We start from the raw sequence: 12,581 nt of genomic DNA on the forward strand, positions 1-12,581 counted from the left end.
CTCAAAGGCCCCCTGCAAGTAAGCTGTGAGGAACAAGGATGTGCTCTTCTAAAAGTAACACAGTGTCTTACAGGATAATCAAAACTAATAAAAGTATAGGTATTTGTAAAAATAAAGCAATCACTATTTCCTGGCTCTCTGTAACCAAGATGGGATAACTTCATTCACTGGTGTTATTTATCTTGCACAGAACACTTTTCACAGCATGCCTTTGACATTAATAGAAGCAATTTTAGCTGTGCTTTCAAGCTTACTGCTGGCCTTTTTTGTGGTAACTCATTCCAAGCAGTTAAACTCTTCCCAGATGCAAACATGATAACTGTGATTCTGCTCAGAGGCCTAAAGAGGACTTGTTTGTTGCAATTTGTGCCCTTTTTCTCTGTATGTGTATACACTGTAGAGAAATCCAGAGCTCCAGATTTGCTTTGCTACAGCTCTGGGTGAGCTTAAAGCAGTGAAGAGATCCTCCCTGCCAAACCAGCATTGCTTTTTCTGCTTTACCTGATGTCATTGTGTAGTTACTGCTGCTTGCTCCTAAATCTTCAACAAAATTAATTGTCAGGGATTTTACAAAATCAGTTAACTCACACAGGCAGCTGGTCTGAATAATCACAACTCTTGTGCATCTCCAGCTTTGCCTCAGTGCATTTGCCCCAACCTAAATGCACTGAAATAACTACAATAAGTGTAGACCATTCACGAGTAAAAGCTTTGGTGCTGTATTCCTTTTTCTGATTAGGAGTTTTGCCATCTTCTCTTTTTATTTTCTCCTGTTCCTCCATATCCTGATTCCTCCCACCTTATTCGAGCAGAGCTATTTAAAAGCATCTTGGAGCTTTATTTTTAACTGGCTGCACGTGTGACCTCAGAAGGAAGCTATCTGCTGTGTCCTGGGGGATGAGGCAGCTACTGAGGACAGGGTGTGCTTTGTCCAGAAATGAAAAGGCTATCAGTGCTGAGACTAAACATGCCTTGGCTTTGGAAAACTAACCCAAGTAGGAGGGAGAGTAAGCTTTACAGGCCAGTTGCTTGACCACTTTGACAGTCTTTTACATGCTTGGTTGTTTTGTTGGTTTTTTTTTTTTTTTTTTTTTTTCCTCAACAGTTTTCTGCTTCCTTATCTCTCCTTATCAGCTGTTAGCTGCCTACTGGCACTGTGGGCAATTAATTAGCTGACCTAAGCAAGGTCCTCAGGGAAAAACAAATCCCAGAGCAAATTTGCTGTGTGCCTGTGGGAGCAGCATCACAGCTCTGCTGAGAAAACAGACCTGTTGTTATCCCTGCTCTGGTGTTGTGGGCACTGGGCAAGTGAAAAGGGCATTGGGGGTGTGATCTTGAAATGCAGCTTCCCTGCAGCTTTTTGTGGCTGGGGGACAATATTACACTGCGTAAGTGTTAACTAAATTTAGAATAGGAATGCAATCAGTGCTATTAATTATCCTTTTAATATAATTCCAAGAAGAAAAGGAAATTGATTTTTATGGGAAGCCTGATAAAGATTAAGAAGTGATTTTTCATCAGCTTGCTACACTTATTCCTTTTAGATTCAGACCTGCAAAGCAAATGGACATCACTAAAAATTTTATCAACACAGTTCCAATTGTATTTACTTTTTCTGTAAAATATTTTATTTAGTTGCTCACAAACCAAAATATTTTCTTTCTCATAGATGCCCTTTACATCTCTCCCAGACCTGAAGAGATTCCCAAGCAGCCTTCCTGCTAGGAGGACACATTCCCTCCCAGATTAACCCTACGTTTTCTGTCTTCTTCATAAAATGTGCATTGCCTAGATTTTCTTTGGAATACTCAACTTTACCAGCTTTTATTATCCCACAAGAGGAATAAACCAGCTGCACTGTCTAGATAACTTCTTCCTTGAGCATTTAAAAGGGATGAGGAGCTGTCTTAAGCACATTAGGTGGATGCAGTGATCAGATGCTTCAGTCCAGATTGTGCATGTTAGCAAGGGATTATGCTCTTTCTCTCATAAATCCATTTACATGTGTATGAAGTAGGGCCTCTCAGACACTGAAATCCATGTCTCAGTTGAACAAATGAATTGCAAAGCTCTTCCTCCATTATTCAAGTGTGCCTGAGCTATCAGGGTCCACTATTTGAAATGAATCTGTAGTTACATGTATAGTCATTATTAGAGAAATATTCTGCTTGGCTTTGGGTTTCTCTTAAGATAATGCCATATCTCTCTGAAAAGACGAGCCAGCAGGATGGTGGGAGATGTTTTTTGTCACTGCCTGTGGCATTCCTCATGATCCTGCTTTACTCAGCTTCACAAAGTCCCTACTTGAGAACCCCATGGAATTGAGGTGACTAATACAAATCTTTCCCCATTCTTAAATTAAAGCCTCATGAGTGTTGAAAATAGCTCAGCAGCATGACATGAATGCACTGTAAAGACTTTAAAACCAAAAAGAAAATAAACCCAAGCTTTTTGCATTTAGCTTGGTGGGTTTTGAAGCCTGATGTTTAGCATCAAATTTATGACTTTTGTACTTCTCTCTGCCTGCTGTTAGGAAAGGGAAAACATAGCTTTTTCTGAATGCACCTACAAGCTACTTAATAGATTCCAGAGGTTTTCCACCTAGGCAGCTGAGCAGGAGAAATACTTTAATGTTCCTATATATCTACATATGCCCCTTCCCAGTGAGGTGTTCACTAGAACCAGGCCCCAGTCACAGTGAAGTCAGATGACAGTGTGAACCCATTTCAGGGAGCTGGAGGCTTACAAATGTTCTTCATAAATTTAAATTACATCGCATTCCGCTCTAAGGAATCTCATTATTCATTCTGGTGAGAATTAGGACAGAAGTTTAGGGCCAAAGTGACACAGATCAATTGATTTACACCATCTGGGATGTGATCTGCAGTGTCTATTTGTCTCCTATTACAGCATGAAAAGCAAAATATTCTTTCACTGTTGCATTGACTAATCAAGCAAAAACAGAATAAAACCCACCCCACCAGGATGCAGGATCTTGTTGATTTGTGCATTTAATCAAGGGCACGTTAAATAGGTCATAGAATCAATTTGCCTTTCCCTGATGTAAAGCAAAAATTCATCTGTTGCTTGTGCAGGAACCTCCAAAGCAAGAAGCAAAAACAAAGAAACAACAAAGAAAAAATCAAAAAGAATTACAGAGACTAAATTAAATTTCACTGTAAATCTTTGTTTGACAAAATGCACATTGCTGCAGAGGATTAGAAGGTGATAGCATCAGTCTATTAGCTCAGAGATTAGAGTAAAAATGTTCTTCAAAATCCTATCACATTTATTTCTTTGGAACCAAAGTTGGTGATTTAGCATTATGGTCACTGAATCTTTTTTGGCTTTTTATTTTATTTTCCTTTGGTCTTTAAGTTATAAAGTTTATAGTGTCTGCTTGATATAGTTCATTTTAACGTCAAGAATTTGCAATTTACATGAGGCAGAGAAGATAATTCCACAATGCACACACTTTTCTGATTAACTGTGTGTGACTTAAGTAGATCTAAGAAATGTGTTTTAACGAGTGTTTTGAAAGACCTAAATTCAGCCAGGCTTTATGATGCAGAAATTGTTTTATTTTTTTTTAACCAGTCTAATTTCTGATAATCAGTGCAGTTCATTGTTGTGCAAGGTTATTGCCAGTGGCAGGGGGAGGCCTGTGCCAAGGAAGGGAGTTGGGGAGAGGGGACACAAAATCATTGTGGGAGCAAGTTCTGGTGGAAAATTTGTGCCAAAGAGCACCTTATTAATTATTCAAAAAAACTTGTGGGACCAGGGTCTGAGAATTCTTTTGATGAATATGTAAAATGCACCATTCTGAACACAAATGGCTAACCTCACAAACACAGTGTAGCTACATTGGCTTCAGATTTCCTTTGCACTTTTTTTTCAGAGACAATTAGCAGAAGTGACCTGTATAGTTCCACTTTTTTTATCTTCTAATTTTACAAGCCTTTTTAATCATCTGTACCTTGAGCATCAGGTATTTAAATAATGACATCCAGCCCTCTATCCTTTCATTAAGAGGTCAATCTCTTTTCTATCACTGGAATCATGTGGGGCTGCATGAAAGAACATTAATTTTTCTGAAGATTTTTTTTCTTCATGTCTTATGCTCTGCCTGTCTGAACTACTTCAGCTGAAGACTCTATTTTAAGAAAAGATCAATAAATCTCTTCATAACTGGAAATGTTAGAGGGTTATTCCAGAACATTTTATCAGTGCCTGCTAATTTCTGTTCTTTGCATCATGTCCTCTACGGGCTCTGAGATTAATTTGCCACTGTGATATTTCTGTGATACTGGACACAGCCATACAGAAACAAAATGCATTTCTATTGCTTGTTCTTCATAGTGGTATAAAGTGCAAGTCATCCGTGTCAGTGATGCTACTGTTTTAAACATCAGGTTTAAATGTCCTGTATAAATAAACAAATCTACAGGAGATAGTTCTGTCCTCATCTTGACAGGTCTAGCTTTAAGTTGTAACATTTTTTTAGTAGCTTTATAATACAGGAGTATACTCAAACCCATTCATGGGACAAATGAAATTGATACAATAGAGATATGTAAAACAATTAAAAATGAGAAATGGAAAAAAGCTGTGGGAATTTTGTATGTTCAGTCCAGAGAAATAGAGAGAGTATGAGTGCAATTGTAAAACTGGAGCAGACAGCTTCAGTCCCTACCAATAAACTATCCAAGAATCACTTTCAACAGATATTTAAGCCAGGATTTAGAAACCTCTCCTGGATGTCATTGAAGCAATGGGCCAGACTGAAATCTATCCTTTTACATAGTGAATAACAATAGTTAATATTGCCATTTTTATATTTCCAGCTATGTATATTGCCTTCCCACAATGCAGGATAACCATGCGACCATCTGGTGCTTGTTTCCTTTTCCGTGCTTCCTGATGTGTCGTTTGTTAAGTTTTTGGTGGCTCCAACACTGGAGTCCTTTCTGGGACCTTCTCATGCCTTGTGTTGGGCACCTGGCTCTGGGTTTTCAATCCCATACCATTCACTGAATATTTAGGCCTTTCAGTGCTTTCCTTGCTGGTACCTAAGGGCCAACATAAATTTTTAGGACCAAACACTGCAACTCTGTCTTAAGTACACATTTTTTAAAGGAAGCTTTTCTTTACTTGCTTCCCTTGACATGAAACATGCTTGAGCAAAGGTGGGCTGTATTCATTTATTTGACCCTAAAATAGTGCCAGAAACAAAACCTAGGAAATGCTTTCCATTTATTTTCTGCATGTACCTCAGAAAGAATTGGTACTGAACAGCCAGTATCTCATGTTAAGTACAGATTGATTCTTGGAGACTAATTGGCGAGCTTTATTGACACTAAAGAATTTGGCTAGTTATAATAGATTCTATTCATTATGCAATTGATAATTCAATGAGTAGCTGGTTCTAATTTTCACTGTTAGTTATGCCTTTAAGTCTGACTTTCTATAGCTCACACAGAGATGTTTAAAAACAATTAACCTTAATTTTTTTCGAGTGGAATATGAGATTTCAGCTATTAAACTTCAATTCTGTTTTAACTGCTTCAGGGCATTAGACACGTGGATCCTGAATTCTGGCACCTTATTAACACAGGATATCAGGATCTTCTAACAAAGAAACTCAAGGTCTGATTTTTAGTTTTATGCAGATGAGGCTTTTGTCATATCAGTAACCCCATCCATGAATGAGGTTCCCTCCTTTTCATTAGTTTCTGTATCAGACTGCAATTTCTTGTTGTGGTGAAGCACAGCATAGGCCAGTGTTTAATTAAAAATTGCAAATGTCCTGATGACTTGTGCCTGCAGAGAGAGGATTCATTTTAGCACATTGCCATAAAAAAAATGATAGGTGGCTTTTCAGACAAAGCCCTTTATTTTAGGGCTCAGACATTAGGCGTGCGTTTCTACAAAGCAGAGTTTGAGAGAGATTTCAAAGCAGATCAAAGTTAAAGGGTTTCCTGATGGTTCAGCTTTGTAGCACTAAGCCTGCTGGGTGTTCTGCAAGGATCCATTGTACCCATCCTCTCTGAAAGCACAGCCTCAGCTTTGCATGCATTACACCAGCCCCGTTTTCAGTCGGGTTTTACAAATTGCCTAATCCAGGTTAGGCCTTTTCTGGAAGCTCTTTTATCCTTCTAACATTTGCATAATGATCTCAATACTGTAATTCTTGTGTGACAGTGTGTTGAAGCTCTTTCTGATTTACATTAACGATAGTACAAGAATAATGAAATACAAAATTGACTTCATCGTCTTTCACAACTGAGAAAACCATAAATTTCAATGTCTAAAAAAAGTGTTGGACCAAGTTCATTCCTGGTGTTATCACTATGACATCTCTGGAACTAAGTGAGGTGTGCATTGACTTTTTTTGCTTAAGTAAATATTAATTCATGAGGGAGTAGACTCTATTAAAGACCTACAATTAAAAACATGTGAACTTGTCACATTGGTACTCTGACAGAATAATAGGGGGTTTTTCCCCCTAAAATTTTGATTAAAACATGATAATCCCCCATGAAAATTCTCAGCTAATCATCTGAAATAAAACATAGATGAGGATTGCATGAATACTTTATGTGAATGTTAAGGAAGTAAGTCTCTAGTTTTGAGGCATTGTGTTAAAATTTGCAGGACTGCACAGCAGGTAATAGCAGGCTGAGTTCTCATTTCTGTCCTCCTGCAGACCTTACAATGAGACAGCATATGAGCTGACAGGTGATCCTAAACAGCCATGCAAAACCAGTTCTGAGATGATGAAAGTTAGGGGTGGTCTGGCAGATATGCTTACTAGATAAAATAATTCCATAGTAATGCAGAAAAAAATTCATTTCCCCTTCCACAGAAAAATAGAATAAGTAACTGAATCCCAGGGTGGGATGTATGTATGTAACATGTTCATGTGTGTAACTTGGGTGGGTGTTTTTTTTAAATAAGGAAAAAAATCCTTTTTAACAACTGTCTCTTAATGCAACCAATATCTGATGGCTTGTGACGAGCAGGTCATGTCATATGCATTTGTTTGTGCTAGCTTCTTATCAATGATTAAATGTGTGAAAGAAAACAATCATGCAGATGACACCTTATTTCTCTGAGGAGTAATAGAAACCCTATATATCATTGGCTGGGTTGTATCAGAAGTTTACTAGTCCTTTTTGTTTATAGAGATTAAAGAAGACAACTCCAGGTTAACAAAAAGCCTTTCACTTCAAATATTTCAAATGGCTATTTCAAATGGGTTTTCTTCATAAAGCATACTCTGTGACCTTTAAAAATTATAAAAATGTTGTCCTGGTGCATGTGTGATCAAGTACTCCAAAGTCCCAATTTTGTGGCACATTGTGAACTAATTAGAAGAGAGACTGTGAGAAGCCATAAAGTTATTAAAGTTGCAATGATGGGACACAATAGCTGACCCCTCAAATTATCTGTGCAGCAAGCAGGTCAGGGAATTTTCCTGCATGAGTGTGGATGGAGCCCTTTACAGCCTTGAGAAAGCAGCTCATCCCAGTCTGGCTCCACAGGGCTGCTTCATCCTGTGCTTGAGCATCACTCAAAAGAGCAGTTGAGAGGAGAAAGATGCTGTTCCCTCTCAGCAAACAGAGAAGCTGCAAGTCTGGATTTCTTCCTGTAGTAAAAAGGGAAATGGCAACTACTAATGATGCTTTTTCCCCTGAGGAGCCCCAATGCTGTGCTGAAATTTTGGATGTTACAGATGTATTTAGATGCCAAAGACTTCAGCCATCCTTGTGCCTGTGAGAAAGGCTTCTCCTGTGCTGGCAAGGCTACTGCACAGTCCTGTGCTGTGAATAGTAAATAATCACCCTGTTTTCTCTATTTTCAGGAGATTTGTCCTCACCAAGATGAGAGTCATTCCCAAAGGAGCTTTCACAGGACTTGTTGACCTAGAGAAAATGTATGTATTGTGTTAATATTTACCAGGAAACAACTATTTTACTCCAAGCAGCACTTTCTGATTGCAACTCCTTTTACAGCCTGTGAGCAAGTTCCTATCACTGAGCTTCATATAGTTTTATCTTTCTGTCTAAAGAAAAAAAAAAATGGAATGGTTTTTTTATTGACACCTTCCAGAACAATGTTGTCATAAATACATTTTCATATCAGCAACCAGGCAGTCTTCAGTCAAAGGGTTGGTTGAGCATGGAGTGTCATTGCAGGTAATAAATACAGAGCCATAGCAGAAGACCACAGGAAACTGAATATTTTGTGAGTTTTGGAATGAAGCAGTTGGAAAGATTAGGGAGGAAAGAGGTCCTGTTAATAATAGGCCAGCTAATTCTCTTTTCACTGATGAATTAAATAGGATTGTTTTGTGCATGTTAGGAGGCAACTGGCAGGATGCACGAGAGAATTTTCTTACAGGTGATGGATCCAAAAATCTTAGTACACAAAGAGTGTAAGCAGCTCATTTCTGTGAATTTTAGTGATCAGCCTGGAGGTACAATTATGAGCACCTTTGATGAACAGATGTATCTTGCATTCATTAGTATGCTGTTGTGGAGGCATTGCAGCTCCACCACTGGAAGTGAAAACCCTGTGTAACATGTTTCCTACTTCTCTTTAACAACAGAAAATCTAAGGCTTAGCTGGTGCTAGCGCCAAAAATTATAACCCTCACTGTCCAATCTGAACTATGCTGCCTCATGTATGATTTTTCTGAAATATCTCATATATGGGCAAATCCCATTTTGCTTAGAAACAGAGCAGCACTTGCACCCTGACAGGAGGGGATCACAAACAGGCTGTTCACCCAGGAGCACTCTGAGTGGGAGTAGGGAAATATATTTTAAATGCAGCACTTTTTCAGTGCTGTATGTGCAATGGCAGAATTCCAAAGGACATTTCTCTGCATCATTCCTACCCTTCTCCCCTGTACTCCTGCATGAGTAAGGGATTTAGCAAGAAGGTGGTGAGGGTTCATTTTAGCCTCGTCCTTATGGAAAATCATTGAGCACTTTGGGCTGTGAAGTGGGCTGCAAAGTGCATTGTGAGCTGCTTCTGTTATCTTTAATTACTCAGAAACCATATGTCAGATGTGTATGAAGGCATTGAATGGGATGTTTCTAAGTGGTGATTTATTGTTAACCAAAAAAATTATATATGGAAATGGGCTCAATTTGAAAATACATCCATTTACTAGTAGTACATGGAGGAGAAATGGGGACAGTGAGTTTATAGTGAAATTTCCTTGAAAATAGAAGTGTGATAAATATGTAAATGAGGCCAATCAACATCAACAAAACTGTGGTATTTGCAGATGATATAGCAAACAGATAAAATTTGAAATAGCTCACAAATCCTAAACCTAACCCATAAAACATTCATCAGAAATATTCATGATAATGTAGAGACAAAAAAAGTCAGTAATCAAATAATAGATTTGCATATAAAAACACAGCCTTTGTATGAAAGCCTTTTTACTCTTGCAAGATCATGCACAGAAAGAAAGATTAAGCAAACTGTAGCCTATTTAAGGAAAACAGCTATTAATAATGTGATACCTCCATATGGTAAAATGTGGATGGCCTGATGTATACAAATGAGACACTTCAACGTAGTGTATGTGTGTGCTCCCCTAGAACTGAGTAGGCTAAAAATGGAGAGTGACAATATTTCCTAAACATGTTACTGAAGAAAAACAGCATCTTCTTCAGTCCAGCATAGCTGCACTTGGGATTTTCATCACTAATACATCATTCCTGTGTGTGTTTCTGAGAACAGGGTGGGTGTTAAAGCCCAGAATTTGGAGGGAAATGGTGGTGTCTGGAATCATCCCTGGGGAATGAGGCAGTTGAGTGCAAGTTGGAAATGTGATGGTCAGAGGCCATCTTGGGCATTGTTGGGGCCTCTCGCTGCTCAGAGTGACCCCAAGAAGAGTTCCAAAGTCTCTTTTCCCAGCCCAGCGCTTGAAGAAGGAGTCAGGGCTCTTCATTTCTCAGTCTCAAGGTTGTTTATTGTATCTTATATCTATAAAACTCTTTCTCCTGTCCTGCCGAGGTCCATCCAGCAGGACAGTTCCAGGCACTCTGCCTGCCCCTGGGATGGTGTTATGTCTTTATACTGAAAACTACGTTTACAATGTTTACAATTACTTTCCAATACCAATCACCTATGTTAGACAGTGAGCTTCTACTCTAAACCAATCTGTAAGTGCCACCATTACAGCAGAAGATGGAGGCCAAGAAGAAAAAGGAGAAAGGCTGGAAACGTCCAAATCCCTCCAACTTACCCTCCTGAACTCCCATTCTAAAAACCCCAAAATCTACTTTTTCACCCCATGATAACTTCACTATTACTCTACCTAAACTGTTGTGGTTTGCAGATCTTTATCTAAGGTTGGTAACTTGCTCCACGGGTCATAATCAAAACCACAGGGGCATTCTGGGCTCTGTGCCAGGGTCTCTGAGCCCCCTGGCAGGGGTCTTGGCTGCTCAGGACAGCCAGAGGGATGTCCTGGGTCCTGACAGGGCATAGCAGACTTTGGCCTGTTTAAGACACTGGTTCAGAGAGTCCTTTGGGAAAGAGTCCTGAATAACAAAATTCAGGAAGGCTTCAAGAAGGAGATCTTAAAGGCACAGAAGTAGTGTCTTTATGTGCTGAAAGATAAGAGCTGTTGGAGAAGAAGACCAACCAGGCTAACACAGAGCTTTTGCAGCAAGCCAGGGAAAAAATAGTTTATGACCTTTGGAAAGGTCAGGCAACTCAGGAAGAATACAAGGATGTCATTAGGTCATGTAGAGAGAAAATTAGAAAGGCAAAAGCTCAGTTAGAATTCAATCTGGCCACTGCTGTGAAAGGAAGTAAAAGGGGGTTTATAAATATATTAACAACAAAAGGGCCAAGGAAAATCTCATTCCTTTAGTGGACGCAGGGGGAAACATTGTCACCAAGGATGGGGAAAACACTGAGGTACTGAATGCTTTCTTTGCCTCAGCCTTTAACAGAAAGACTGGTTATCCTCAGGACATCTCCTGAAAGGAGGTTGTAGCCAGATGGGGTTTGGCCTCTTCTCCCAGGCAAATAGGACAAGAGGAAATGGCCACAGGCTGTGCCAGGGGAGGTCAAGGTTGCACCATGGAGAATGTCAGAATTTCCAGGAAGGGCATTGGAAGGCATTTTAAGGAGTTGGAACAGGCTGCCCATGGAAGTGGTGGAGTCACCACCCCTGAAGGCGTTTTCCATAAACGAGTGGACATCACAGGTTTACTTGACATGGTGGTGTTTGGTCAAAGGTTGTACTTGATGATTTTGGAGGTCTCAGTGATCCTTGAGGGACCCTTCCAGGTCAGAATATCCTGTGAAATATCTGTCTTTTCCAACCTTAATGATTCTATGATTCTAGGTTAAATCAGGGATAAGTCCTCCCTCAGAATCCTAACTCTGTTATATTTCTTCTCAAAGTGAATGAAGGCATTTGAATTTTCTGGTTTTCAAAGAAAAATAATTCCTTGGTATTTTCCTGCTTTTGCTATGCATTTTAGTATCTTCCTAAACATTTAGTATCTTCCTAAAGGTCTCAAGATTCTGAGACCTTTAAATCAATGTATTTTGCCAGAAAATGTCAAATACTTTTCAGTCAGAGTATCCAGGCAAGTTTTCAATGTTTTCTATTTGAACTGTCCAAGGACTTTCCATAATGGACACTAATGACCATTATTCATAAAGGAAAAACTAGTGTGACTTGGAAATGTTGGCATGGAGATATTGATCTGACCTCCCTGGTGAAGCCCCAGTTTTAGTTACCAACATGAAATCTTTTAGGTTTCATCTGAAGTTTTTTGTTTGTTTGTTTGTTTAAATTTGGAAATGTTGTCATTGGGATACTTCTGCCTTTTTTTTTTAAGAGTAAGAGCCCATTTGAACAATTTTCTGGTTTGTCATTAACTTCTTAACCGTCTAAATTCCTCCAGTTGCTGACAAAACGTGAAATGACCATTCTACAGGCTGTCTTATGGTGCAACAACTTTCCTGAAGAATGTTCTGGGAGAAGGATCTTTGCTTCTTAAATAAAATGTTTGGAGTTATGAAATAACCTTATGGGTTCAAAATATCAGAGGCTTCTCTTACTAAACATGCAACTTGAATTTTCCTACAGAAAACCTTTCAGAATCCCTCAGGTCTGAGGAACAGCCTTGCCATCTTGTTGCCAGCAGCTCTCCAACTTCTGCACAACTCTGGCTTCATGTCAATTTAGCAAATAGGTGTTCAGGAAAGCAGATTGGTTAATTTTGCTACATGTTTAGTCTACTCCTAGGTCTCAGTCAACTGGAACGTGGCAGTTCTTCTGGATTTCTGCTTAACTAATTTATTTACACTCCCAGAGCTAATTAACCCTCCAGTTACTAAATTAAAAAGCAGTCCCATGCAGGCACATACCCGGCAAAATCAATCTGACATGCTCAGCAGCAGCTGTGTCATCCTCAACCTGCACAGAAAGGGCTTAATTTGGAGTAGAGAGAGTCAGAAGCAACACCAAGTCTCTCTTTTTGTGTTTCTGAGTTTCCTGCTGTTACTATGAGGTGGCAAAGTAGATTTGTGAA

The 12,581-nt window shown here is 39.2% G+C and overlaps 1 protein-coding gene across 1 annotated transcript in view; it reads left to right on the top strand.

Moving 5' to 3' along the window:
• The window catches only part of FSHR (follicle stimulating hormone receptor), a 79,376-nt gene that overhangs the window by 21,456 nt on the left and 45,339 nt on the right, over window positions 1-12,581 (top strand). The window contains 1 exon segment of the mRNA XM_058801998.1: window positions 7,865-7,936. Coding sequence (XP_058657981.1) covers window positions 7,865-7,936 — 72 coding nt within the window.

This window comes from Ammospiza caudacuta, chromosome 3 (genome assembly GCF_027887145.1).
Source record: "Ammospiza caudacuta isolate bAmmCau1 chromosome 3, bAmmCau1.pri, whole genome shotgun sequence".
Classification (NCBI taxonomy): domain Eukaryota; kingdom Metazoa; phylum Chordata; class Aves; order Passeriformes; family Passerellidae; genus Ammospiza; species Ammospiza caudacuta.